General features: G+C 43.6%; 4 protein-coding genes across 7 annotated transcripts; 3 read left to right on the top strand and 1 right to left on the bottom strand.

Moving 5' to 3' along the window:
• Window positions 1–375: 375 nt before the first annotated feature.
• Window positions 376–2,829, top strand: si:ch211-137i24.12 (Immunoglobulin superfamily member). Its single transcript, XM_024393273.2, has 2 exons — window positions 376–496; window positions 1,427–2,829. The coding sequence occupies exon 2, from the start codon at window positions 1,639–1,641 to the stop codon at window positions 2,248–2,250; it is 612 nt and encodes a 203-aa protein (XP_024249041.1). The 5' UTR covers window positions 376–496; window positions 1,427–1,638; the 3' UTR covers window positions 2,251–2,829.
• A 2,704-nt stretch (window positions 2,830–5,533) lies between these two features.
• On the bottom strand, window positions 5,534–14,807 carry LOC112228915 (V-type proton ATPase catalytic subunit A). Its single transcript, XM_024394684.2, has 15 exons — window positions 14,661–14,807; window positions 14,003–14,084; window positions 12,933–13,061; window positions 12,551–12,765; window positions 12,307–12,444; window positions 12,037–12,188; window positions 11,739–11,901; window positions 11,481–11,589; window positions 8,061–8,183; window positions 7,837–7,951; window positions 7,568–7,631; window positions 7,274–7,477; window positions 7,055–7,149; window positions 6,779–6,950; window positions 5,534–6,619 (listed from the first exon to the last, which is right to left on the bottom strand). Exons 2-15 carry the CDS (start codon window positions 14,082–14,084, stop codon window positions 6,527–6,529), a joined length of 1,854 nt encoding a protein of 617 aa, XP_024250452.1. The 5' UTR covers window positions 14,661–14,807; the 3' UTR covers window positions 5,534–6,526.
• Window positions 14,808–15,076: 269 nt separating this feature from the next.
• Window positions 15,077–18,559, top strand: LOC121841388 (protein shisa-3 homolog). Of its 2 annotated transcripts, none has more exons than XM_042309270.1 (3): window positions 15,077–15,299; window positions 16,426–16,734; window positions 17,423–18,559. In XM_042309270.1, exons 1-3 carry the CDS (start codon window positions 15,254–15,256, stop codon window positions 17,935–17,937), a joined length of 870 nt encoding a protein of 289 aa, XP_042165204.1. In that variant the 5' UTR covers window positions 15,077–15,253; the 3' UTR covers window positions 17,938–18,559. The 2 variants fall into 2 exon arrangements, with proteins under 2 accessions (XP_042165204.1, XP_042165205.1); XM_042309271.1 differs by lacking the exon at window positions 15,077–15,299 and adding an exon at window positions 15,474–16,289.
• Window positions 18,560–18,572: 13 nt separating this feature from the next.
• LOC112228916 (wiskott-Aldrich syndrome protein family member 3-like) lies at window positions 18,573–26,754 on the top strand. 3 transcript variants are annotated; one of them, XM_024394688.2, is made up of 9 exons: window positions 18,573–20,115; window positions 21,377–21,558; window positions 23,501–23,635; window positions 23,822–23,975; window positions 24,058–24,175; window positions 24,342–24,523; window positions 24,644–24,883; window positions 25,030–25,330; window positions 25,433–26,754. In XM_024394688.2, exons 2-8 carry the CDS (start codon window positions 21,426–21,428, stop codon window positions 25,202–25,204), a joined length of 1,137 nt encoding a protein of 378 aa, XP_024250456.2. In that variant the 5' UTR covers window positions 18,573–20,115; window positions 21,377–21,425; the 3' UTR covers window positions 25,205–25,330; window positions 25,433–26,754. The 3 variants fall into 3 exon arrangements, with proteins under 3 accessions (XP_024250456.2, XP_024250455.2, XP_024250454.2); XM_024394687.2 differs by having other exon boundaries at window positions 21,396–21,558; window positions 25,433–26,753; XM_024394686.2 differs by having other exon boundaries at window positions 21,393–21,558; window positions 25,433–26,753.
• Window positions 26,755–27,093: the final 339 nt, after the last annotated feature.

Genomic DNA, 27,093 nt, shown 5'->3' with positions numbered 1-27,093 from the left:
GTTAACCTCTCCTTTGATATCCCATCAAAATGTGAAGATAAATAATGTATTGCTTATGCAAATCATTTCGATATGCAGCACATACTGTGGATCTGTTGTAAGTCCTTGTGAACAGGTTTTATTTTTTATTTTGACACTGTTAGATTGGCTGTGACGTCTCTAGGCTGTCTATTCTCAGATTATTTCGGTGTAAATCCTTAGTGTCCATGTTGTCTTTACTAGCAGAGTTGCATGCCAAGTGAAAGTGAACTGTTGGAAGGGCAATATCTGTGTAGAGGGTGTGTGTGTATGAGGGTATGTTAGTGGGTAAGGGTGTTAGGTTCTATGTGAGTGTGTTGGGTTGTCAGAGGGTCACCAGAGTGCGGGGGGCTGATTTAGAGGCACTCCTCTTCAACATATCTGTCAGTGCTGCTGAGATCTGAGAGGATTACGGGCCTCTTGTCTTTCTCCCGACCCCCGCTCATCCTCGCTCACCTACTGGTCGCCACACTTGCAGGTAAGAACTTCTGCTCACCCGTCATCTCACTCACACACATCATCACACGTATGTCCACACACTCAGACATGCACAAACATGTACACATAAGTATACATACCAACCAGTGGAGGCTGGTGAGGGGAGGACGGCTCATAATAACGGCTGGAACGGAGCAAATGGAATGGCATCAAACACATGGTTTCCATGTATTTTCCACATGGTTTCCATGTATTTGATACTATTCCACCTTTTCCGCTCCAGCCATTACCACGAGCCCGTCCTCCCCAATTCAGGTGCCACCAACCTCCTGTGATACAAATACACATACACATACATACACATGCACACAGGTGGACATACTAGTACCAACACAAACCACAATCTCAACACATACTGTAGCAATGCAGGCCCACAGATGAGAGACAGAGGAACTACCATAAAACCCACACCACGCCATACACACATGTTTTATTCTTACACTGATGACATTGTTAATAATCAGTTATATCACTGTTATAGGCTACTTTATTAAATGTTCACTGTATGTTCACAATATGTTCACTGTATAGTATACTGTAGAATATACTGCAGGCCTAAGCAGCCTTAACAAACACCTTACATATCAAATCAATAGAGTATGTTTGATGATTCAGGTGTTTTGTGTTTATCTGATGTGTTTGTCTAATGCCCCACAAACTTCTCTGAATTGATTTTTAATTTGCTTGGTTTCTGCCTGAATCATTCGTGTTGTGATGGAAAGTTTGTGCTGGGCTCTGTACCTCAGCACAGCAGCACAGTGATACTTTAATCCATGTGATTTTTGGATCTCTAATTTTAGAGAAGATTTAGTGTCACTAGTCTACCCAGAATATTTTGAGCTGCCAGACTGGAGCTGTGTGTGTGTGTTTGTGTGTGTGTGTGTCTAAATTGTGCCTCTCTGTTTGACAGGGGGGGTTCTCTCTCTCTGTTTAGTCTGCGATGGTGCTACTCTGCCTAACCCCACTCAAGATGCTGCCCATACCAAAGGCCCTATAACAGACACCGTGGCAGTGTCAGCACTATCAGAGCCTGGCTCTGAGACAGAAAACACCTCACTGTCTACTGATGTCCCTACTGTTGTCCCGGTGGAGGAAGAGGGCCTTGTGGTGGAGGAGGGAGTTATGGAGGAAGGGGGCCTTGTGGTGCAACAGCAGCCCGAGAAAGAGAAGGCAATGTCGGGAGACGATGTGGTCTTCTCCTGCTTGCCATCTGGATGTGACCCAGAGGGGATGGGGGTGCAGTGGGTGGTCCATGGGCACAAGGAGAGGCACACCATACTGGAGGGCAACCAGACTGGACAGGCACACCATACTGGAGGGCAACCAGATTGGACAGGCACACCATACTGGAGGGCAACCAGACTGGAAAGGCACACCATACTGGAGGGCAACCAGACTGGGCATGCACACCATACTGGAGGGCAACCAGACTGGACAGGCACACCATACTGGAGGGCAAACAGACTGGAAAGGCACACGATACTGGAGGGCAACCAGACGTCTGATGATGCGTTTGCAGGCTGGGCATTCCTCTCCGGGAACCCCACTGCTGGGGACTCATCCATGATGTTGAGGAACGTATCGAGAGTGGACTGCGGCGTTTACCACTGTCTCCTCATTCCCCGTATATGGCACCACTGTGGATGGGAGTGGGACCCAGCTCAGCATCCACAAGGAACTGGGACAGTACTGAATGCTAGTGTGCTGCTTGAGGATACAAACTCAGCAGTGTAAAAACACATGTAGCCAGACGAAACAGAGTAACAGAGTAAACTATCTGGATATGTATAAATAGAACTGTCTTGACACAAACCAGTTCAAAGCACATTGATATGAGTACCATATATGGCATTTGGCACAATTCTAGAGTAGTCTTTGTTGTTGTTCAGTTTGATTCTCACCAGGTCTCCCTCCATAGGTCAGAATGGTGGGCATCATCACGGCAGTAGTTGGTGTGGTGGAGGGTCTTTGCGCTGGGACATTGACGCAGTTCAAAGAGAAGCTGCCATGCCTGAAGAAGTGAGAAGGTGCTCTTGTCAGGTGAGAGAGTGAACTGTGGGTATGTATCCATGTGAGGGGAGGAAACCCCCGAAAAGAACGCGTCAGGTAGAATAAGATAATATACTGTATGATATTTAGCAGACACTTTTATCCAAAGCAACAAACAGTCATATATGTTTTACTTATGGGTGGCCCCAGCAGGAATCGGACCCCCGGCCCTTTGCATTGCTAGCACCGTGCGCTACTGGCAGCATACCACCCTGCATACCACTGCTGGCTTGCTTCTGAAGCTAAGCAGGGTTGGTCCTGGTCAGTCCCTGGATGGGAGACCAGATTCTGCTGGAAGTGGTGTTGGAGGGCCAGTAGGAGGCACTCTTTCCTCTGGTCTACAAAAAGAAATATCCCAATGCCCCGGGGCAGTGATTGGGGACACTACCCTGTGTAGGGTGCCATCTTTCGGATGGGACGTTAAAAGGATGTCCTGACTCTCTGAGGTCATTAAAGATCCTCTGGCACTTATTGTAAGAGTAGGGGTGTTAACCCTAGTGTCCTGGCTAAATTCCCAATCTGGCCCTCAAACCAACAAGGTCACCTAATAATCCTCAGTTTACAATTGGCTCATTCATCCCCCTCCTCTCCCCTGTAACTATTCCCCAGGTTGTTGCGGTAAATGAGAACGTGTTCTCAGTCAACTTACCTGGAAAAAATAAATAAAATAAACTGACTAAAACACACAGATAGTGCTGCCACTGGGACAGTTTGTTCATTTGGCAGTTTAGATGGAGAGGAACTGTAATTTATACACACAGTGTCAGACTAATATTGGCACACAGAACCAAATCTCTATGCTACTCAGTCTGTCACGAGAAAGACTATTGCCAGATAGACTCCAGGACCATGGACATGAACAGGCAACAGAAATAAAGAGAGAGTGATTGGGAATTATGTTTAATCTGTCCTGTGCACTTCTCTTCACATGTGGAGACAAAGATAAAATCGCTCATTGTTATGGATGTGTCCACATAAATGTCACTAGAAAACAGCTTATGCAAATGCAGCTACTTTGCTATTATTCTGGCTGCACTTTTTGACGTGATTAAGTTAGCCATAGTTGGCTAGCTAGCAAGTAAGGGATAAGAACATTGCAAGCAATATGGCAATGAAACATTTAGAACGAACGACTGGGTCGCGTCTATAGATACAGAACAAAAAGACTGAACGACTGGGTCGAGTCTCTTGCAACCAAACCAATAGAACCCTAGATTTGTGACGGGACTATATATTGTGGAAGGATGAAATAGTATGAATAAATTCATAAAAAATAATGCTTTTACTTAAAATATGTCAATCATTATTTGAACATGTTGGTAACCCGTTGTATAAAAGTGGTAATCCTCTCGAAACTGGTGTTTGGAGAATATATTGGCACAGTTTGCCGGACCTTGACTTCGTCTCGGGCCTAACAACACCCGTGCCAATACACACCGGTTTCTCGGGCATTATCACTTAAATTGGACCAACATCTAAAACCAAGTCAGTGGGTGAATGGTCTCTAGGTATGAGCATCAACCCCAATATATTTGCACAACGCATCACCGGGGGCAAACTACCTGCCCTCCAGGACACAAACACCACCCGATGTCACAGGAAGGCCATAAAGATCATCAAGGACATCAACCACCTGAGCCACTGCCTATTCACCCCGCTATCATCCAGAAGGCGAGGTCAGTACAGGTGCATCCAAGCTGGGACCGAGAGACTGAAAAACAGCTTCTATCTCAAGGCCATCAGACTGTTAAACAGCCACCACACATTGAGTTTAAACAACACTGACTCAACTCCAGCCACTTTAATAATGGGAATTGATGGGAAATGATGTAAATATATTAGCCACTTTAAACAAAGCTACCTTATATATTCTTACCCTACATTATTCATCTCATATGCATACGTATATACTGTACTCTATATCATCGACTGCATCCTTATGTAATACATGTATCACTAGCCACTTTAACTATGCCACTTTGTTTACATACTCATCTCATATGTATATACTGTACTCGATACCATCTACTGTATCTTGCCTATGCTCCTCTGTACCATCACTCATTCATATCCTTATGTACATATTCTTTATCCCCTTACACTGTGTATAAGACAGTAGTTTTGGAATTGTTAGTTAGATTACTTGTTGGTTATTACTGCATTGTCGGAACTAGAAGCACAAGCATTTCGCTACACTCGCATTAACATCTGCTAACCATGTGTATGTGACAAATAAAATTTGATTTGGAACTAATAGGACCCCTTGTCTTGAATTTGGTGAAACAGTTCCCCTTTATTTCCTGGTTTGTTCACGTATCAAAATAATTAACCTTCTGTGGTACAAGACAGATTTACGAACTTGCTACGGTTTCTGCCTGACTGCTTCAGGGCATATTTCTTCCATTCAAAAGTCAACCTCATCTTTGAGTGACCAACTCCATATCAGGACAATTATTTATGTTGTCCTGTGTGTTCCTTTTCAAAACAACATTTTAAACCGTGGGAAACTGATGCCAACTAGAATTACATTGCACGTTTGTTTAGGATTTATATAAACTGATTGATACAATTTCGAATATACTTATTGTTGTTTTACAACTATTTTCAATTATTTACGTATTTTGGCTTCGCTGTAAAGAAACGATGCATTCTTTCAATACAGGATTATTTTGGGGGGAAACAGCTGCTATGATGATTGACTGCCCTCTAGTGGTTCAAATGGCTGCACTAGAAACAGTAACAGTATGAATAAGGAGCGTCTATTCGCATAACTTCTTTCCATTTTGGATTCATGCAAGAAATGTTAAAGAATAAAAACAAATACATGAGAAAGATAAATATGGTTTGGGAAATGATTGTCCTTGGTGACATCAAGGTTGCTAGCTGTAATTATATCTTAGAAGCATGTCACCAATAAATTTAAGTCAATATTATTTCACTATCTCCATCCAGAATAAAACACCAGGCATATTGTTCCCAATTCATTTATTTTCTTTAGACTCCATACAATACATGTGACATAAATATACCTTTGTGGAGACAACCGATTCTAACATACACACCATCTCCGTCGCACACATCCACACAACACAAAAACAACATTAACGTCAACATCAATATACCCAGAGAGATGGAATAGCAAAAATCACATCTGTGAGGCGGGGAGAGGAAGAGGGCCTCAACCTGAAATAAACAAGGTGCCTCTGTCCCTTTAACCATGTGTACGTTCCCATTTTTGTTAACAATCTATTGTTGGTGGTCACACCTGGGAGATGAAAGTGACAGTGACACTCCACTTGAGAGGCCATGTGTTGCAGTAGTAGTTAAGTGCAAGTGTAGCACCTGATTGGGGCCCAATGTATATTGGCCTGCAATAACGGCTGTAGTCGTGTGCTCATCATGGATGACGAGGGGGCTGAAGGGAGAGGAGCAGCACATCCATGCGATGTGGTCAGGGATGATGGTATTGTAATGTTAATAGACTAATGGTGAGATTTGGTATCAATGAATTCAAGTTACATTTTTATTTTATTTAACCTTTATTTAACTAGGCAAGTCAGTTAAGAACAGATTCTTATTTACAATGACAGCCTACCCCGGACGACTCTAGGCCAATTGTGCGCCGCCCTATGGGACTCCCAATCACTGCCGGATGTGATTCAGCCTGGATTCGAAACAGGGACTGTAGTGACGCCTCTTGCACTGAGATGCAGTGTCTTAGACCGTAGCGCCACTCGGGAGAAAATATTCCAGTAGCCTCGTACAAGACAATATGGTGAAATAAAAAGAGCAAGGGTTGTAAATGGGGGGCTTAAACATAGTGTTGGAATGTAGAGGTATGAACACTTAGGAATGACTGAGGTGTGACGGTCACTGCAGCAAGGTTTCACAAAACAGGGGCCACTGAGATACTACACGGCACAGCACAGGGACTGGGGGGCCTCAGAGGGGAGGTGAGAGCTCAGTCCTCCAGGGTACGGAAGGCGTTCTGCATGTCCTCCAGTAGCTGGGCGTAGTCTGCTTTGATTTTGACCTCGCCCTCCTTCACTGGGTCCTGAAGCAACAGAGGTATACAGAGACACTGGGTTTAGGAGACACAGCGAAGTGCAATAACACTCAAAGACAAAGTCCAACATTGGATGTGCAAAGAAGACCAGAGGTGGTAGAGGGATTGGGGAAGTTGGTTAAAGCAAGGGGCTGAACAAGAATGTACCTTGAACTTCATGGAGCTGAGCCTGTAGAGGACCTCTCCCATGTGCTCCCGGATCATGGACCAGGTGATCTTGTTGTCACTCTGAGCCGTGGTCTCGACTGCATGTCGCGCCAAGTCGTAGAACGCAATCGTATTCGAGAGGATGCCCACCGTTTTGTAGAAAGGGCAGAACCTTCAGGAAGGGGCGAAAAAGTCAATCAATTAATCAATAGGCGCATAATAACCGACAATTAAGTCAATTTAGTATGTCTATGACACAGATGTGCGTGTATTTACCTGTCGTATGGAGTATATCCATTCTGCTGCAGGAAGTCATCCTTGAGTAGTTTAGCAACCTCCAATGTGATCTTGTCAGTCTCAGCGAGAGATGCCTGTTGAGATGGCAGGGGGCACAGAAATGAGTGCATAGTGCGTGCATACACATGCTCACCATCAACCTAGGCCGTATGTATAAAATCGACCCATAACCTTTATTCACATTGGCCCCTGCCTCACCTTTCCCACAAGCTGCACAATCTCAGCCAGATCCTCCTCCTCCTGCAGGATCTCCTTGGCCTTTGTGCGAAGCGGCACAAACTCAGGGAAGTGCTTGTCGTAGTACTCGTCCAGCGCCCGCGTGTATTTGCTGTAACTGATCAGCCAGTTCACTGAGGGGAAATGCTTTCTCTGCGCCAGCTTCTTATCCAGACCCCAGAACACCTGTCAGATGGAGATAAAAACAGGAATGAGGAGTAGGAAGGGTACAAGTTTAAATTGTCCAAACTTTAATATATACAATTGAGGCATTACCTGTACAATACCCAGCGTAGCTGAAGTAACAGGATCCGAGAAGTCTCCACCAGGGGGAGACACACTAGGGGAAAATAACAAGGCCAAGTTATTCAGACACTACAGTCTGCAATCACTGTATCATACTGTACGTTCCAATGAGGATTACACTACATGGTCCAGGTATCTGGTGTTGCAGGACTGGTACAGGTCAGAAACAGTCTGACTCTTAGAGTCAGGAGTGAGGGTGATAGAGGTTCTCCCTGCTGGTAGAATGATGAGGTACTCACGCTCCAACAATGCTGACGCTGCCCTCTCTCTCTGGGTTGCCCAGGCACTTCACCCTGCCAGCACGCTCATAGAAGGAGGCCAGTCTGGCTCCAAGGTAGGCAGGGTACCCGCTGTCTGTGGACAAGCAGCACACAGAGCTCTGACAGGCTCAAAATGGCAGACATGTTGCTGTGATAGGTTTACAGACAACCATCCTCCATTGCTATTTGCTCAGTGTACTCACCAGCAGGCATCTCAGCTAATCGTCCTGAGATCTCCCTAAGTGCCTCTGCCCATCGGGAGGTGGAGTCGGCCATCATACTGACATTGTAGCCCATGTCTCTGAAGTACTCGGACAGAGTGATTCCTGCAGTGGCACACACAAGTAAGACTCAAAAGCACAGAATCAGAGTCAATACAAGGTTATGAGTGAGTGGTGACTCATCCCCAAACCGTCTAGAACAAAGGAGAGAAATTAGCACAACTACCAACAAAAATGATTTACAACTGTAAACTCCAGCAATACTGAACAAAAATATAAAACGCAACAAGTGTTGGTCCCATGTTTCATGAGCGGAAATAAAATCACAAAAAGCTCATCTCTCTCATTTTGTGCACACATTTTTTATATCCCTGTTAGTGAGCATTTCTCCTTTGCCAATATAATCCATTCACCTGATAGGTGTGGCATATCAAGCAGCTGATTAAACCATATGATCATTACACAAGTGCACCTCATGCTGGGGACAATAAAAGGCCACTAAAATGTGCAGTTTCGTTACCAAACACAATGCCACAGATGTCTCAAGTTGAGGGAGCGTGCAATTGGCAAACTGACTGCAGGAATGTCCACCAGAGCTGTTGCCAGAGAATTTAATGTTCATTTCTCTACCATAAGCCACCAACGTTGTTTTAGAGAATTTGGCAGTACGTCCAACCGGCCTCATAACCGCAGACCACATATAACCACACCAGCCCCGTGATCTCCAAATCAGGATTTTCCCCCTGCAGGATGGTCTTAGACCAGCCACCCGGACAGCTCATGTAACTGTGGGTTTGCACAACCGAAGAATTTCTGCAGGAACTGTCAGAAATGGTCTCAGGGAAGCTCATCTGCATTCTCGTCGTCCTCACTAGGGTCTTGACCTGACTGCAGTTCAGCGTCGTAACTGACTTCAGTGCGCAAATGCTCACCTTCGATGGCCACCGGCACGCTGGAGAAGTGTGCTCTTCACGGAGGAATCCCGGCTTCAACTGTACCAGGCAGATTACAGACAGCGTGTATGGCGTTGTGTGGGCGAGCGGTTTGCTGATGTCAATGTTGTGAACAGAGGGCCCCATGGTGGTGGTGGGGTTATGGTATGGGCCGGCATAAGCTACGGACAAGAACATAATTGCACTTTATCGATGGCAATTTTATAACACAGATACCGTGACGTGATCCTGAGGCCCATTGTCGTGCCATTCATCCACCGCCATCACCTCATGTTTCACCTCAGCCCCATGTCACAAGGATCTGTACACAATTACTGGAAACTGAAAATGTCCCAGTTCTTCCATGGCCTGCATACTCACCAGACATGTCACCCATTGAGGATGTTTGGGATGCTCTGGATCAACGTGTAAGACAGAGTGTTCTAGGTCATGCCAATATCCAGCAACTTTGCACAGCCATTGAAGAGGGGTGGGACAACATTCCACAGGCCACAATCAACAGCCGGATCAACTCTATGCGAAGGAGATGTCGCATTGCACGAGGCAAATGGTTGTTACACCAGATACTGACCGGTTTATTTCAATTGACTGATTTCCTTTCATGAACTGTAACTCAGTATATATAGTGAGGCAAAAAAGTATTTCGTCAGCCACCAATTGTGCAAGTTCTCCCACTTTAAAAGATGAGAGAGGCCTGTAATTTTCATCATAGGTACACTTCAACTATGACAGACAAAATGAGAAAAGAAATCCAGAAAATCACATTGTAGGATTTTTAATGAATTTATTTGCAATTTATGGTGGAAAATAAGTATTTGGTCAATAACAAAAGATTCTCAATACTTTGTTATATTCCCTTTGTTGGCAATGACAGAGGTCAAACGTTTTCTGTAAGTCTTCACAAGGTTCACACACACTGTTGCTGGTATTTTGGCCCATTCCTCCATTGCAGATCTCATCTAGAACAGGGATGTTTTGGGGCTGTTGCTGGGCAACATGGACTTTAAACTCCCTCCAAAGATTTTCTATGGGGTTGAGATCTGGAGACTGGCTAGGCCACTCCAGGACCTTGAACTGCTACTTACGAAGCCACTCCTTCGTTGCCCGGGCGGTGTGTTTGGGATCATTGTCATGCTGAAAGACCCAGCCACGTTTCATCTTCAATGCCCTTGCTGACGGAAGGAGGTTTTCACTCAAAATCTCACGATACATGGCCCCATTCATTCTTTCAGTCGTCCTGGTCCCTTGCAGAAAAACAGCCCCAAAGCATGATGTTTCCACCCCCATGCTTCACAGTAGGTATGGTGTTCTTTGGATGCAACTCAGCATTCTTTGTCCTCCAAACACGACGAGTTGAGTTTTTACCAAAAAGTTATATTTTGGTTTCATCTGACCATATGACATTCTCCCAATCTTCTTCTGGATCATCCAAATGCTCTCTAGCAAACTTCACACGGGCCTGGACATGTACTGGCTTAAGCAGGGAACACGTCTGGCACTGCAGGATTTGAGTCCCTGGCGGCGTAGTGTTACTGATGGTAGGCTTTGTTACTTTGGTCCCAGCTCTCTGCAGGTCATTCACTAGGTCTCCCCGTGTGGTTCTGGGATTTTTGCTCACCGTTCTTGTGATCATCACGGGGTGAGATCTTGCGTGGAGCCCCAGATCGAGGGAGATTATCAGTAGTCTTGTATGTCTTCCATTTCCTAATAATTGCTCCCACACTTGATTTCTTCAAACCAAACTGCTTACCTATTGCAGAGTCAGTCTTCTCAGCCTGGTGCAGGTCCAAGATTTTGTTTCTGGTGTCCTTTGACAGCTCTTTGGTCTTGGCCATAGTGGAGTTTGGAGTGTGACTGTTTGAGGTTGTGGACAGGTGTCTTTTATACTGATAACTTCAAACAGGTGCCATTAATACAAGTAACGAGTGGAAGACAGAGGAGCCTCTTAAAGAAGAAGTTACAGGTCTGTGAGAGCCAGAAATCTTTCTTGTTTGTAGGTGACCAAATACTTATTTTCCACCATAATTTGCAAATAAATTCATTAAAAATCCTACAATGTGATTTTCTGGATTTTTTTCTCATTTTGTCTGTCATAGTTGAAGTGTACCTATGATGAAAATTACAGGCCTCATCTTTTTAAGTGGGAGAACTTGCACAATTGGTGGCTGACTAAATACTTTTTTGCCCCACTGTGTGTGTGTGTATAATATATATATATATATGACCGATTTCCTTATATGAACTGTAACTCAGTGTATATATATATATATATATGACCAAAAGATGCATATCTGTATTCCCAGTCATATGAAATCCATAGATCAGGGCCTAATGAATTTATTTCAATTGACTGATTTCCTTACATGAACTGTAACTCAGTAAAATCTGTGAAATTCTTGCATGTTGCGTGTATATTTTCGTTCAGTGTTGTAATGTGATTGCCTGGTACCTGTGTAAATGGAGGCCTCTCTAGCAGCGACGGGCATGTTGGAAGTGTTGGCCACTAGCGCTGTTCTCTTCATGATACTTTCTACCTTTCCATCCACTTCCATTGTAAGCTATGGAGCAGGGAGGAACACCATTAATCAGACTGAGGACACATCAAACTGGTGATCAGCTATACCAGACACCCTAGTAGTGAAATTCCCTGTAATCTCATGAACCACGTTGTCAATTATTACAATTTGACACGCGTACGGCCACTAACCTCAGGGAAATCTCTCAGCACTTCAGACATCTCATTTCCACGCTCTCCGCAGCCCACATAGATGATGACATCACTGTTGGAATACTTGGACAGGGACTGTGAGATCACAGTCTTGCCACAACCAAAGGCTCCTGGGATAGCGGTGGTGCCTCCCTGGACACACCTGTGAGAACAAGCACAGAGCCAGAAGCAGATGGCTTGTTAGAGGGTTCACTCCAAGGCAGTGTCAGGAGGAAAGGACATAAAATGGAGTGAGTAGAAAAAAAGGAAAATAAAGTAGAGATTAGGTATAACTCACGGGAAGAGAGCATCCAACACTCTCTGGCCAGTAAGCAGGGGGTGATTGGCAGGCAGCTTCTCTGTGACCGGGCGAATCTGTCGCACTGGCCAGACCTGGATCATGGTAAACTTCTCCTTCAAACCCTCAAACTCCAGTTCCAGCACCACATCCTGCCGATACACAAACACAATTGACCAAAACAGAGACAAGAGAATGGGATTTATGCCGTTCACATCCATTTTGCATTATTCAGCTGCAAAGACATTTAGTTGGCGGAGGGTGACTCACATTGACATCATAGTTTCCAGGAGGGGCCACGTAGGTGACAGTGCCTCTGCTCCGGGGTGGGAGCATCAACTTGTGCTTGATCAGGGAGTTCTCAAACACCGTGCCATAGATATCCCCACCTGTTATGTGACTGCCGGTCTGAGGTAGAGATGGACAGGGGGAGGAAGATTTAGGAGTTGGATCATATTTCAGTGGGGACACACCTTACACACACAGTCACAATGAAAATACATTGTTTTCTTACTCGAAGACTCTGGCCAGGTGTAAACTCCCACTTGAGGTCACGGTTGAGGGCCCCAATGTTGACTCCTCTAGGGATATATATGCTTTGAGTGAGGTCATTGATGTCTTTGAGGGGACGCTGGATACCATCAAAGATGGAGCCCATGATTCCCGGCCCCAACTCTACAGACAGGGGCTTTCCTGTCCGAAGGACAGGGTCTCCGACAGACACACCAGCTGCGGCGTACATTCAGGAAACCTAACCACATAGCCTATATGCCCGATAAGAGGAAAGGCTAGAACACATCAGAATAGAAGTACACAAGAGTAAGTGAACCATCAACATTAAGTGAAGGTGGGTGTAACTCTGTTTAGCAGTGAGCAGGTATGACTGAAAAGGATACAGGTCTCTTCGTAGACCTGAATGGTTGCCATGTCTCCCTCCAGCCTGATGATCTCTCCCACCAGCTCACTGTGGCCCACACGCACAAGCTCGTACATGGCCGCTCCTGCCATGGCGGTAGCTGTCACCACTGTAGGTTAAAACATGTTAGACAAAGAACAGAGGACAGAAAACATGTTATTTGCAAGTAGCACTGAGTTTGAATACATGATCTAGTGTAAATAGATCATATTTTTGCCATATTGGAACAGACCAGGCCTAATTGACCAGGAGGAATAATCATGTGCTGAAAACTTTGTTAACCCACTGAACTAACTCTTAGGTTAGGCATTGGCCTGGGATCCTTGATTGGCAATTTAGACACTGACCCGGACCTAGCTTCTACTCACCCGAGAGTGGAAGACTCCTCTCTCATCTCTAACATGTAGGCTCACTTTTTGTGAACAGTCCCATCACAAGTCAGACTGTTGAATAAATGTAATTTTTATGTACTTTACCTGTTGTCAGCCGACTTTGTCCTTATGTAGGAGGTAATCTGATACAAAATATCCAGAATAGTGTTATTAACCCGGCTTTAAGTACACTGGTGTGTATGTCAGTTTGTATTTTCAATGCCAACGCAATTCACACGCGACTTGTACAATATGTAAACAATGGCTGAGTTTAGCCGAAGCACAGACCAAACGTTGTCCCATGCAATCAGCTGGCAAATTTCACAAGCACTTCCAGCTGATTACGAGGGAACGCCGTTCGGTTGAAAACTGTCAGTTACATTCGGTTAATGTTTACATATTGTGCACAGAGTGAAATGCGTCAGGAGATGGAAAATACAAGCAACAGAACATTACGGCGCCGCAAAATGTCAGGGTAACCACAGGAAAGTGTTGTTTACCCATCTCCACTTCCTACCACCAAAAGGACCAACAGCATGGACAACCGTTAAAGTAAGTTTACATATCATTGTATTCAACATTCTGGCTTTTAGAGACTATCACGTCTTTTTTTACAAACACTTATTTCAGACTGATATCCATGGAGTAACCATAGTAAAAGTCTAATGTTTAGACAAACCTGGCCCAGAAACTCCATGTACATATCCAAACTCGCTTTCCCTCTCCTCATCACGGATTTTAGGAAGCTTGGAAGTGTCCATCTGCAAAGTGTACAGAGGAAAATCAGAGAGATCAATCATGTGACACTTCACTATAATCATGGTGCATGACACTTAGCTATAGTTACTTAACTTTTTCAATAAATCAAATTACTTAATGGATTTAAAATAATTCACCATGAACACACAGAATCAAAACACATTTCATTCATTGGTAGAGACATGCATCTAGCTAGGTAAACTAGCTTGCTCAGGTCCTAATACCTGACCCGAGAGCTTTTCTACCATCTGCTTCGCAAAAGCAGGAAACCAGCTAGGATTCAGGAAGCTAGTTAATTAACTAGCCTCTACATACCATATTACAAAGCACAAAAAAAAGTATGAAACGCAGTTTGTTGTTTATCGCAAACAAGCAAACCATATAACGTTAGTTACTAGCTAGCTAACCTAGTCGTAGAGTCAGTCAGGTGACACTGACAGACCAGAAAGGTAACAGCTAACGTTAGCTAGCTAAGGTTAGCTAATCTGCGTGGTCTATCATCATTTACTAGCCAGTTGCAATGAATTGACATTCATGTTTGCAAACTAAATTCGAATAATACGATTCGGTTTGATTACCTTTTCTTACTGTGCAATGTTCCAGGGCCCTTAAGAAAATGTATTTCCGAAGGGGATGAGCCGTGATCAGCTGACCAACGCAAGACTATCTTGGGAAACAATTACCATTTTGGCTCAAAGCCCTGTTTTACATTAGGAAAGACGGGCTATGGGAGTCAAAATGGCGTAACAGCGCCACAGTTTCAATCCTTTAGCTCGAACGCGGCTGTGGTTGCGTTCTAATATCCTTGAGATTATTTCCTCAATGACATGGTTTACAAGGATACAGTCAGAGTCAAACTATTTCTTTGCATAGCAGTTTAGTCAAATTATATACTCTATTTCTCCCCGGTAAATTGACTGAGAACACATTCTCATTTACACCAACAACCTGGGGGATGAATGAGCCAATTGTAAATTATTAGGTAGCCATGATGTTATGAAGGCCAGGACACCGGGGTAAACACCCCTACTCTTACGATAAATGCTCATAATCACTGCCCTGGGCAGTGTTGCCAACTCCTCAGTAAGGAAAGTAGCTATTGGCTGTCCTAAAAGTCGCTAAATGACGATATCGTCTAATTTGCATAATTGGCCATGTGCATGTAATTGTGATGGACTCTGTAGGACAGAGGAATAACATCGTGGGAGAGACAGAAAGTGAGTAACAAAACACCCTAAATATATTTAGAACTACAAATGAACCTTCTTCTGTCGAGTCTTGTTTTTTTTTTAATGTCACAATTCCAACCCTCCTCCTTTATCCGGACTGGCAAAAGTGACCCAAAAGAGACACTCTGGCGGAGTTACTTCGTTTTTGTTTTGTTAGTTTTTTTAGTTTAGTTTTTTACATTTACATCCCGCCCTGATTGTAAGCCAGGGCGGGATCAGCCAGCGGTGGCATTCAGCATGTACGATTAATTTGCAGTCTGGACAAGGAGGGGTGAACATCTCCTGCTCTGACTGCAGCTGGGAGGGACTGCTGCGCACAACATAAGGACTGGGCCGCCTGTGAGCACTATGGGACGGGGTGGGGCCCACGGCAGCACAACGCTGCTCGTTGAGAAGAGTAAGAACGATATGTGCTTTTACGTCAGTCTCCAAAAGTCTCTCATAACACCAGGAAAAGGCGCTAGATTTGTCGCTTTAAAAAAAAGTGTGCTAGAGGGGTCTGAATACTCACTAAATATAGCGACAAAGTTGCTAAATTGGCAACACTGGCCCTGGGATATTTTATTTTTTTAGACCAGAGGAAAGGGTGCCTCCTACTGGCCCTCGAACAACACTTCCAGCCGCGACCAGGATCAACCCTGGGGGATATGCTGCTGGCATAGCCTTATTGATATACAATCACTAAGCCTATTTTTACTGTGATAGGCCTACATTGGAAAAATACACTTCGGAGACCTATTAGTCTAATAAAGTGCCCAGCAAAAATTGTAAGATTAAATTGGCCTAGCTATGACAGGCTATTTGATCAGCAAAATGCATATCTATAGTCGTGTGTGCTCGTGTAGTACGCTAGCATCTATAAGGATTTCCATTAGTGGTCTAAAATGACTGTGTCCCATGATACAAATTATGGAGAGAACAGATCCACAGAGCAGTACGCACTCATGTTATGATGCATCACAGGGCGTGAATCCAAAGGTAAGCCTATGAGTTCATTTTACATACCTTCCCTATATGATTATTTTTATTAGCCTATTCTGGATATGTCTACTTTATTTTATTTTAGAATGTATTTTGTAATAACAACATACGGACACGGGATTCCTATCTCCAGTTGGAATGAGGACCGTGCGTTTTGCTGTTGGGACTTTCATCAGTCTGATTCTCCAAGTGGGTATGACGCACCAGAGGACGAATGGTGAATATTGCCATGGTTGGAAGGACGCGCAATCTACCTGGCGAGAGGGTTTCCACTGTCCGGAGCCCAATGATCAAAGAGAAGCGGTGATCTGCTGCGGAGCTTGTGGGCTGCGCTACTGTTGCGCACTCATGAGAGCAAGACTGGATCAGGGAAACTGCAACAACCACGAGCAAGTTCAACAGCCTGGCACTTCTGATGACAAGAAAGTTGCCAAGAGCGCAGGTAAGTTGTAGCCTAGGCTACTGAAATAGGACCAAATACTTCGATGTTGATCCTTGCATGGTTATTATTTTGCTGGCTATATAAGGCCTAGGCTTTTTCGGCATGTTCTCGCTGGTCACACACGGGTTGAATCAACGTTGTGTCCACGTCATTTCAATGAAATAATGTTGATGTCTGTGCCCAGTGGTTATTCCTTGATAACACACACCGTGAGATTCCTTGTAGCCTAAAAATGTATTGGTGAATGAGAGAGCCTAATGCAGTGTGCTTGAATCCATCCAACCCACCAAATTGCCTTGAAGTGTGGCCTCATGTCCAAGCATTTATTAAACTCTTCAATGTGCAGTTAGCCTACTCCTGCACATCCCGAGAATCATGTTAAGACTTGATCTGCTGCCAAGGAGCTTTTCAATGAACTGTTTGTTTTTAGTGTTGCATGTTTTGCACAGTTTACTGACTTACCCTATTAGAATGTTCTACTCTTGAGCAAATTGGAATATGGACACATCCCTGGCCTTGCGAGAACTGAAGAGCAGGGGAGTCACATGAATGTGCATAGTCTATACAACTACAAAATATGTACACAGGAAGGTAATCCTTAAAATGTCTTTCCTTTTCACTCTATCTTCCCTTCCACTTCTCTCCTGCTCCCTGTCCTCTTAATTTGTGTTTTAATTTCACTCTGTAGTACCTGTCTATGTTCCCTTTGTGATTGTGGGCTCTTTGTTTCTGGCCTTTATCTTTCTGGGCTCTATGGTGGCCATGGGTGTCTGTCTGAGTCGTAAACAGGAGATCTCCCAAAGCCCAGAAGGTGCTGCTGGTCCCCAGGGTGGGAGTGGAGAGCAGCAGCAGGAGGCTGTACCCATGACAGGGACGTCCTGTGGTTCCACCTCATCTCTCTACCCTCCCAATGCCAGCCAAGCCTGTCCAACTGGATCCTCATGTGTCCACCAAACCTTACAGAGGCAGGAAACTCCCACCAGCCTACAACCTTCCATGGCTCAACCTTCTACCATGCACTCCTCCATGGTGTTTTCCACCCTGGTTCAGCCCTCCATGCTTCACCATTCCATAATGCATCCTTATATGGCTCAAATGCCTACTCTGTATACCTCACAAGAGGAAAGCCGTCTTCTACCATCTCCCTGCCCCCCATCTGGCTATACCAGTACTAAACCCAGACACACTGAAGTGATCATATAATTTGTGGCTTTGACTTTTACAGGCTCCAGTGGGGAGTATTTGGGTATTCAAATATGAAAATATTAATAAGCCTAGAAAATGGAAAGTAAATCTGAGTCAGCCAAATGAATACAAATATTGAGGAGAATAATTGCAATTGGTCAATGACCAATAATTCAAGCTTTCACGTTTTATTTGGACTTAAAATGTATGGTATTTATTTGTAAACATGCTGTATATGTGCTACTTTAAAAAAACATCACAAATTGCTGACCTATTTTGGATGTTTTGTCCATAATAGAGTTATATTACTGTTAAGTATTTCTGATGCAGCTGTCAAACTCTGTACATAACCCCCATCACATGATATCATGACTCCCTCATTTACCACTCTTTATCTGACACATTGTTCACTGTGATCTCTATACATGAATAGAATTCACTCTGGGGGTTGAATGTCCACGGTGCTGAATGTTTGCGTGTCTAGCTAGACGTCTTTTACCAACTGCGGCTTTTACAATTGAAGTTACATTGTGTTTTTACCTCCCATTTTTAGACTTAATTCCATACTTCCATGCATCTTCAGCATTAGGCTAGGCTATCTTATTAGGGAGACCGTTATAGGCCTAATCAATCAGAATCACGTTTACAAGAGGAAAATCTTTGCACAGCTCACAAATAACATACACAAAACATAGAAAACGCAGTTGGAAACAAGCTACAAGTCACACACAACTAGTAGCCCCAAACTACATGGAGTTGGTAATGAATCAGGGAACCCTAGGATAATTGTGGGGTAATGGCTTGGTATAGCAGACCTAGCTATAATCATCCCAGGGGAAAAACAAAGAGATAAATGTGATTGTGTCTGGGGGCTCAGTGTCATGGATAATAGAGGTATTAGTGGCTGGGGGTGTAAATGGGTGCAGTGATAGTGATGTGTGAAAACATTGAGGTCAACAGTGCCATTGTCATTGAGGGTAAATACTGTATTAGGGTTAATAAGGTTGAGCTGGCCAAAGATTGGGGCTCTGTTTGAATCACAGAAGCCCCAATATGTTACTCTTCCTTCAAAAAGCGAACCCATTATGTCATTGAGTTCATATTGAGGCCCCTCCCTGCCACCAGAACATGCATTAGCGCACAGATGATGTCTTTTGTACTGTGATCTACAGACCTCCATTAAAGCCACAGCAGCCAGAATCACTGTGCCTTTAAGCCCCCAGACCTCCATCCCACTCCCATGGTTCATGTGCCATCTGTCAGGATGGGCTCATCTGAAAGGGTGGTGCTTATGCCCAAACAAACCACAAGGTGGTACCTGGCTGGAACCCACTCCTGTGGTTCTCCTGAGAGACAGTATCCAGCTGGACTGAAGAGAAGGAGAGAAAACAAATGGAGAAAGGCATCCGTAGGTAATTACTCATCTGTGTGCAATATGGAATTGCACTGGTTATATCAATTTGGTAGAAGAATAACAGTTTAAGAGGAGTTTCCATAACTACAATGCCGATCATGCGTCTGTAACATTGAAAAATCAATCTTATAACAATTTGTCATTCAACTGTAAAATGTCATAATCAATTATTACATCTAAATCACAAAGCTCACTAATCGTGACAATTTGAGATGAACTATTTGGAGAGCTGCCAGACAAAAAACGCTTGAATGTACCAAAAAACGAATTCATAGGCTTACGAGTGAGAAAATAGGTCGTCTGACAATGGGGTGTGACCGTGTTGGGGTTGCGATGCCCACAGTTGGCTTGGGGGGTCATGAGCTGTCACCCCCTGGCTGCATCCATTCTCTTCTGAAACTATTAATTGACGGCCCGAAAGTGGTAATATATTCAGACACATTCTTCAGCGTTTATAATACATTTAAGAATAACTGGGCTAAACCAAAGACGCATACGCCTAATAATGCAATTTATGAAATAATGTAGGCTTGTGTTTTCGTCATTATCCCGATAACTCACTCGTCGCGCTGTCAAACTGCCAATGGTTGTCATGATGGATGTTTTTGGCGAACCTGATTGGACGACACAAATAAATCTACTAATTAAATCTCCGAGCCTGGATGCTGATTTGTGCAGGAGATTGCTCCTCACAGAAAGAATCCGGCTCTGGTGAGATGAGGGGACAGGATGGCAACTCGATCGGTGGACCGCAGCTGAATACTCCTAAAAGGACACTTTTGGTGAGCGGTCCGTCTTTATCATGTTGTTCATCATATCCCTATGTCTTCCCTCCCTTGTTATGTCTGTTTAAGTCTATTATATATATATATATATATATATATATATATATATACTACAATTAGGATGATGCTATTTAAAAACCCTCAGTCACGGGTCACAGACCACCGCTCTTTGAAAATAAACCGGTCCACCTGGAGTTGCAGCCACTTAATTATTACTATGTATCAATATCTGGCATCGCTCTAAAGTGGTTTGAAACATAGTAGGCGTATCAATAATGTCCTCACTGTTCGCACAGTTGAGACTTATTGTCTCTCCTAATCACCACAGAGCTTTTGGTTGGGACGACCTTGCTCTGCTTGCTTGTAATTGCGTGCGGAATCTATTGCTCAAGGCTGTTAGATGCTTTGCCCTTTAAGGTTTGTTAATAAATGTGTGCTCAAGCTTGCCATGATAATCGATGTCATTCTGTTTGTTCTATTGTTTCGGGATTTTAACATGGCTAATGTCCATCCCAGTCTTGTATGGCATGTGCCACCATTCATAATATTTGCAGAAAGGCACCTAACTTTCAAATTTAGCATAGTCCTTATGTCAAATAAGACCTAACACATATATCCTTCCCTTAGATGAGCCAAATCATCATTTTATAGTAGCATAATTATTAAACAGTTGCATGAGTATTGCTTGCTGTTTTGGGGTTTTAGGCTGGGGTTCTGTACAGCACTTTGAGATATCAGCTGATGTAAGAAGGGTTATATAAATACATTTGATTTGAGTATGCTTGACTGAATGCTAAAACCTGCGTCTCCCAGAGGTATAGTGGGCTTTAGCTCAGTTGAACAACACAATCTTGAAATGCCCAGAAATGGTTTTTGATTCCTGGTTGTTTACAATAAGCATAGTTTGAGCCTATAGTCACTCAGTGGGACTCTCTTGTGATGGAATGCTATCTGCAACTCTTTTCATGCAGTTATAGGTCTGGAAACAAGTCTTGATTGAAGGGGTGTTGAGTAATACAATGAATTGCCTCTAATGAATTTTCCATGAATGAAATGAAAGGCCAGTGGGGTGAAGTAAAGAGTAGTTTGTGGCCTGATGAAACCTGTACGTGTCCTGATGGCATTACGTAAGACGAGTGGGATTTGGTTAGTAATGTAATCCGGAGAGGTTTGGGTCGATTGTCTCTGCCTCATGATTTAATCTGGTCTGAATTGATTGTTTGTGTCTGTCTGTGCGGAACGTGGCTGTCATTGTCAGCGGCTGTGTGTCCCAGCAGGTGGTGTGTGGCGCGGTGTGAGGGGAGGTCATGCCCCTGGTCAAGAGGAACATAGAGCCCCGGCACCTCTGTCGAGGGGGGCTGCCCGAGGGGATTGGCAGTGAGCTGGAGTGTGTCACCAACAACACCCTCTCTGCCATCATACGGCAGCTCAGCAGTCTAAGTAAGACATACCTTCCACACAGACACAACCCCTCATCATATGCATTAAGCAGTCACCTATCACTTAACCAGCCTTACGCCAGCATACTCTAGAATAGTGACCTATACAGCCTCATCCATCGGTGTTACACTGGAAAACTGATCCGCTTAGGCAGATGCATTAAGTCAGTACATTTAAGTGTTTTTATTGATTCAATTCTATTTGGTAAAATACATTTGATATTGACAGATGTGTAAGTCTGTGTGTGCATGCGTGTGTGTTTGAGTGAGGGAGGGAGTGAGAGAGAGAATTAGAGTAGGAGAATTTACCAGACATCTGTCATATATATATATATATATATATATATATATATATATATATATATATATATATATACCCACATTACAGTGTGTGTATCTGCATGCTGTTTGTTTGTGTGGGGTAGGGTTTTATGAAGTCACTGGAGATTAGAGCTTAATGTAGAGCTTAGTGTCACAGAAACAGATAAAGGAGAGAGTGAATGAGGGAGGGACAGAGGTAGAGAAAGAGTATGGAGACAGATTTCACAATCACATGCTCTTCACTCAGTGTTTGAAATGTGCAAATCTCAATAATTTGGTTGGTTTCCCGGCCCATCAGACATGTGCAAATCTCCATCACTACGTTACTCCTGTCTGTTCAACTTGACCTCAACAAATCTCTTTGCTCTTTTCTGTGTACTACGACATGTACCTCTCCAATGACTTTGTCTGAGCATTTGGACACAGGTGAATGTCTTGTATTAAAGGACATGTTCAAATGTTTTTATCAAATCTCAATATTTTTTTTAATGTAAATTGCATCTTATCAAAGTGTCCAGACATTTCTTTTTGCGATTTCACTTGGTTTTGAGAAACCACCCTCAGTGGTGGAAAAAGTACCCAATTGCCATACTTGAGTAAAAGTAAAGATACCTTTAAACAGAAAATGTTAAAAGTCACCCAGTAAAATACAAAAAGTATTTGGTTTTAAATATACTGCAGTATCAAAAATGTTAATAATTTCAAATTTAGCAAATCGGACTGCACAATTTTCTTGTTTTTTTTATTTATGGAGGGCCATGGGTACACTCTAACACTCAGACCTCATTTACAAATGAAACATTTGTGTTTAGTGAGTCCTCCAGATCAGAAGCAGTAGGGGGGATGACCAAGGGCATTCAAAATGTAACGAGTACTTTTGGGTGACAGGGAAAATGTATGGAGTAAAAAGTACATTATTTCTATAGGAATGTAGTAAAGTAAAAGTTGTCAAAAATATAAATACTAAAGTACAGATACCCCAAAAAACGACTTAAGTAGTACTTACACCACTGCCCAACCTAAAAACCTGGAGGTTAGGCCCCCCAGATAGCATATGAACATGTCATAAGACATTATTTTTTTAAATGATTATTACTACAGGAAATTATCTTTAAAACTGCACTATTTTGATGGCAAACTGCATAAAATAGCATGAGATTAGCTATAAAACAGCAATTTGTGCTCTCTGCCACATGACCAAATGTTAATAAATAATCCTACAAAAAATATATAGATAGACCTGGCGGGCCCCGCGAAACTGCACTACGCACTGTTGCACATGGAAAAGTATCGCTCGAGTCCAACAAAATGGAATACAATGTTGAGGATAAAGTTCCAAATTACACATTTTCATGTGTACAACATCTAAAGACTATACTGAGAGCTTTTCAATTTGTAAAATAATGTAATTTGTGTGTTTTTGGAGCCTTTGTTAGTGTTTAACCGTAGCCCCCAAACTACAGAAATAGCAATGAGGAAGTCTACTGGTGGTGGGGCAAGTTTCTCAAAACCAAGTGAAATTGTAAAAAAATAGTGTCTGGACACTTCACTTACATCAAAAATAAAGATTTGGTTAAAAAAAGTGAATTTGTCCTTGGCTCCTCTCTTTCTTCATAACTCAGGTAAACATGCGGAGGACGTCTTTGGAGAGCTTTTTAGTGAGGCTAACACATTTTATGTGCGTGCCAACGGTCTCCAAGACCGCATCGACCGCTTGGCTGTCAAGGTCACCCAGCTGGATTCGACTGTGGAGGAGGGTCAGTTTGGGGTCAGGGAATAAGAAAAAAAATTCTCTCTAATGTTGAAAGACAACTAAGTCATTAGTTCTCCTGCTTGTCTTTGGTTCTGCATGGCCCATAATCTACTTATTATTTTCTATCTTAGCATCTTCTTATTCCTGCTCATCTTCCTATCAATCTCACATTCACTCTAATGCTTTCCAGTCTCTCTGCAGGACATCAACATGCGCAAGGCATTTAAAAGCTCTACAGTCCAGGACCAGCAGGTGGTGTCCAAGAGCAGCACGTCCAACCCTGTGGAGGACATGTACAACACCAGCGACAAGCCTCCTTCTCTCAGCATTCTCTCTGCTTACAGGTACACTGTACAGATACAACCACCAGACGAGCATTAACCTCCAGTTGTGACCAATAGCTAACTAGTCTCTCTTTTGACACAGAGATGACCACACCGATGGAATGAAGTTCTACACGGACCCATCCTACTTCTTTGACCTGTGGAAGGAGAAGATGCTGCAGGACACGGAGGACAAGAGGAAGGAGAGAAGAAGACAACGCGTGAGAGCCTTTAATTGTCACCCTTTCAGAAAGCCTCATGCTTTTTGCTTCTTAATAACGACTCATTTCTTTGGGGCAACTTGTGTATACAATATCCTGTATAACTCCACACCTACAGTATCAGCAAAATGACCTCTCTCTCTCTCTCTCTCTCTTCCTCTCTCAGGAGCAGAAGCGATGTGTTGACGGCACACTTCAGCGCGAGGTGAAGAAGGTTCGTAAAGCCAGAAACCGCCGTCAGGAGTGGAACATGATGGCGTTCGACAAAGAGCTCCGCCCAGACCACCGCCACCCTCACTCTCTCCACCGGGGGGCGTCGTCTGAGGGCTCCCTCTCCCCAGAGAGCAGGTCAGTGATTAGGACCATTGTCGTCTGAATCAGCTTCCTTCCCCATTTGTTTTGCAGATGGCATATTAACTTTTCGTGTTAGTGTAAAGAGTTCATCACAATTACTTTTTTGTTGTTTAGATATGGTCATGACCTGCCAGACTACCCAACTGCTCCAAGCCTTCCACATTCTGCATCCAACCATGCCCTGGCTCACCCCTACCCGCCTGCAGACATTCACGAGTCTGTAGAGCATGAGTACCACAGCATCGGAGTCAGTTACAGAGAAGGGGCTCTCAACCGCACACACCACTCCCCACCTCTGCATCGCTCCACTGAGAGAATAAATGGCACTATGACGCTTCCACCTGCGGACTACAGGTACTGTTATTGTAACAACTCTCAGGACAAGAAATCTGGAATGCAGATTAATAACTCTCTGATTTGTAAATACCAATGTGTTGTTAGCTCAAATTCTGCGTTCAGAAACTGAAAACCTTCCTTCTCTCTGACTTTCTCTCTCTCAGTATAATGGAGTACTATGCCAGTTCCGGACCACCATCCCCTCCCCCAGCCCCTCTTATCCCATCTGCACAGACAGCCTTTGGCTCGCCCATGGTATCCCCCACCCCCCTTACTGGACCTAGGACAGGGGCCACAGGCTATGGTCTCCCACCCCTACCTCCCCAGGACCTCGTATGATTCCACCTCCCCCAGGTCCCCCTCCACCACCAGTACTCCCTGCCCCACCCCAACTGGCAGGACTCGGTGACGGGAAGAGACAGGACACCCAGCCTCGAAGTGACCTTCTGTCAGCTATTCGCATGGGTGAGTTTTGCTGTACTCAGACGTTTACTCTTCTTCTGGAGATGGCAGAGTTGTTTTATACAATGCAAATGAGTTTAGACTGTGTGTATTTGTGTTCCTCAGGCATCCAGTTGAAAAAGGTGCAGGAGCAGCAGGAGCAGCAGGCTAAGCGGGAGCCTGTGGGGAACGACGTGGCCACCATCCTGTCCCGTCGCATCGCAGTGGAGTACAGCGACTCGGAGGACGACTCCGAACTGGAAGAGAACGACTGGTCCGACTGACCCTGACCCCGTGCTTTACAGTGACCTCACACCATGGACACATCGCTCCTCCAGCCTAGCTATCCCACAATGGTGATGATGCAATACAGATGAATTATGGGAGTCATATTTTCAGTATGCATTAAGTGGGTATAGGCTGAGAACCCACTTGCATTTTAGTGTAAGTCCTGTATGTGAGTGGACAGGACTTAAAATGAAGACAAATTAGTGTCCTGATGAACTGAGATTCAGCTGAAATCACTCAAAGGTACACGGACCAAATAACCAAGTAGTGAATTTCCCTTTTCCCTACAGAGCTGTCTAATCTCTCTTTATCAGACACCAACGTTACCATTTCATCTGACATAGATCACCAACACTGTATTCTCAATGTCACTAACCTCATTTATGATTTGATCTGGATTTAGAAACCATTAGAAAGGCTTGAGGTTCTCTCTGTAGCTTAGACTGGCTCTGAACAGACATAGCGGGTACGTTCCAGCCCGACTGTGTTTAAGATGCAACCAGTGACAATAATTATGAATTGCTTGTCAATGTAAACATGCCTCTTCACATGTATTCCAGAAATACATTTGATATGATATGCAGATCAGCAAGCTGTCCACTGAGTGGCACTGTGCTCACGTTTAATGCTTACTATTTGAATGATTCATTTTTGAGATTTGATAATAAAAATGAATTCTAGATTTCTAGCTATCAACAAACTGCAAACGTTTGCATCATGCTGAAATGTTGAATGAAGAGTGACAGGGTGACAATGTGAGTAGATTACCTTAAATAGACCTCAAACAAGTCAAGGACTTCATACTGCATGAGGTCTCTAATATACTGTTTAGACAGGCTCCTATTTGACTAGATGTACTGCTGTGACACCTGTGCATGAATTCCATACGAGACATCTTTCGTACAAATGGAATAGTGGGAATAAATGTTTGTTTGCAGTGAAAAACAATAGTTGACAAGGGCAAATGTAGTTATTTGAAATGTTTGCATAATAGCCCAATTTCTGTGCTATTGCAACCCACAAAAACGATAACTCTGAATGGATTCAAATTCAGTAAGAACATCAGAAAGAATTTAATATTTAGTCAATTCTGATATTGAATAACTGAATTTGGTAAAAATTATGATGGAAAAAGACAACCATTGGGTAACCAATGTTTATTATACAAAAACATTCATACCTGTAATTAAATGTTAGCTCTCTGTACTTTTACACAAAAAAGTAAGAGCCTTATAAACCTGGTGCATAATTCATCATTTACCAAGTTTATATTTTCCCAGACCAGTTCAGAGCAAACCAGACCCTAGATGGAATAAAATTCCCCAGAGCTTCAACTGTATCAAAAGTCTCACATAGTTCCCCGAGCGCTGTCTTCAGAGAGGGTGACTCCCAGAATGCCTCAGCTTGTTTGTGGTTTAAGGGGTGCACACAACCTTGGAAAGATCATCAAATCACTGTTTTACCACTCAGCTTAATCCCCACAACAAAGAGAAAGATAC

Source organism: Oncorhynchus tshawytscha, linkage group LG30 (genome assembly GCF_018296145.1).
Source record: "Oncorhynchus tshawytscha isolate Ot180627B linkage group LG30, Otsh_v2.0, whole genome shotgun sequence".
NCBI classification, from domain to species: domain Eukaryota; kingdom Metazoa; phylum Chordata; class Actinopteri; order Salmoniformes; family Salmonidae; genus Oncorhynchus; species Oncorhynchus tshawytscha.
Note: the sequence above shows the minus strand (reverse complement) of the source record. Positions and strands in the feature narration are given on the sequence as shown.

What these genes read in the sequence shown, in the direction of transcription:
- si:ch211-137i24.12 (XM_024393273.2), top strand. Translation starts at nt 1,639, where the DNA reads ATGGAGGAAGGGGGCCTTGTGGTGCAACAGCAGCCCGAGAAAGAGAAG.
- LOC112228915 (XM_024394684.2), bottom strand. Translation starts at nt 14,084, where the DNA reads ATGGACACTTCCAAGCTTCCTAAAATCCGTGATGAGGAGAGGGAAAGC. An exon ending in TCAGGTCTACGAAGAGACCT is followed by an intron (nt 12,766 to 12,932) that starts GTATCCTTTTCA and finishes TGTACGCCGCAG; the next exon opens with CTGGTGTGTCTGTCGGAGAC. An exon ending in GGATATACTCCATACGACAG is followed by an intron (nt 6,951 to 7,054) that starts GTAAATACACGC and finishes CCCTTCCTGAAG; the next exon opens with GTTCTGCCCTTTCTACAAAA.
- LOC121841388 (XM_042309270.1), top strand. Translation starts at nt 15,254, where the DNA reads ATGGACTCTGTAGGACAGAGGAATAACATCGTGGGAGAGACAGAAA. An exon ending in CATCGTGGGAGAGACAGAAA is followed by an intron (nt 15,300 to 16,425) that starts GTGAGTAACAAA and finishes TCCTATCTCCAG; the next exon opens with TTGGAATGAGGACCGTGCGT. An exon ending in GAAAGTTGCCAAGAGCGCAG is followed by an intron (nt 16,735 to 17,422) that starts GTAAGTTGTAGC and finishes TTCACTCTGTAG; the next exon opens with TACCTGTCTATGTTCCCTTT.
- LOC112228916 (XM_024394688.2), top strand. Translation starts at nt 21,426, where the DNA reads ATGCCCCTGGTCAAGAGGAACATAGAGCCCCGGCACCTCTGTCGAGGG. An exon ending in AGCATTCTCTCTGCTTACAG is followed by an intron (nt 23,976 to 24,057) that starts GTACACTGTACA and finishes CTTTTGACACAG; the next exon opens with AGATGACCACACCGATGGAA. An exon ending in AGGAGAGAAGAAGACAACGC is followed by an intron (nt 24,176 to 24,341) that starts GTGAGAGCCTTT and finishes TTCCTCTCTCAG; the next exon opens with GAGCAGAAGCGATGTGTTGA.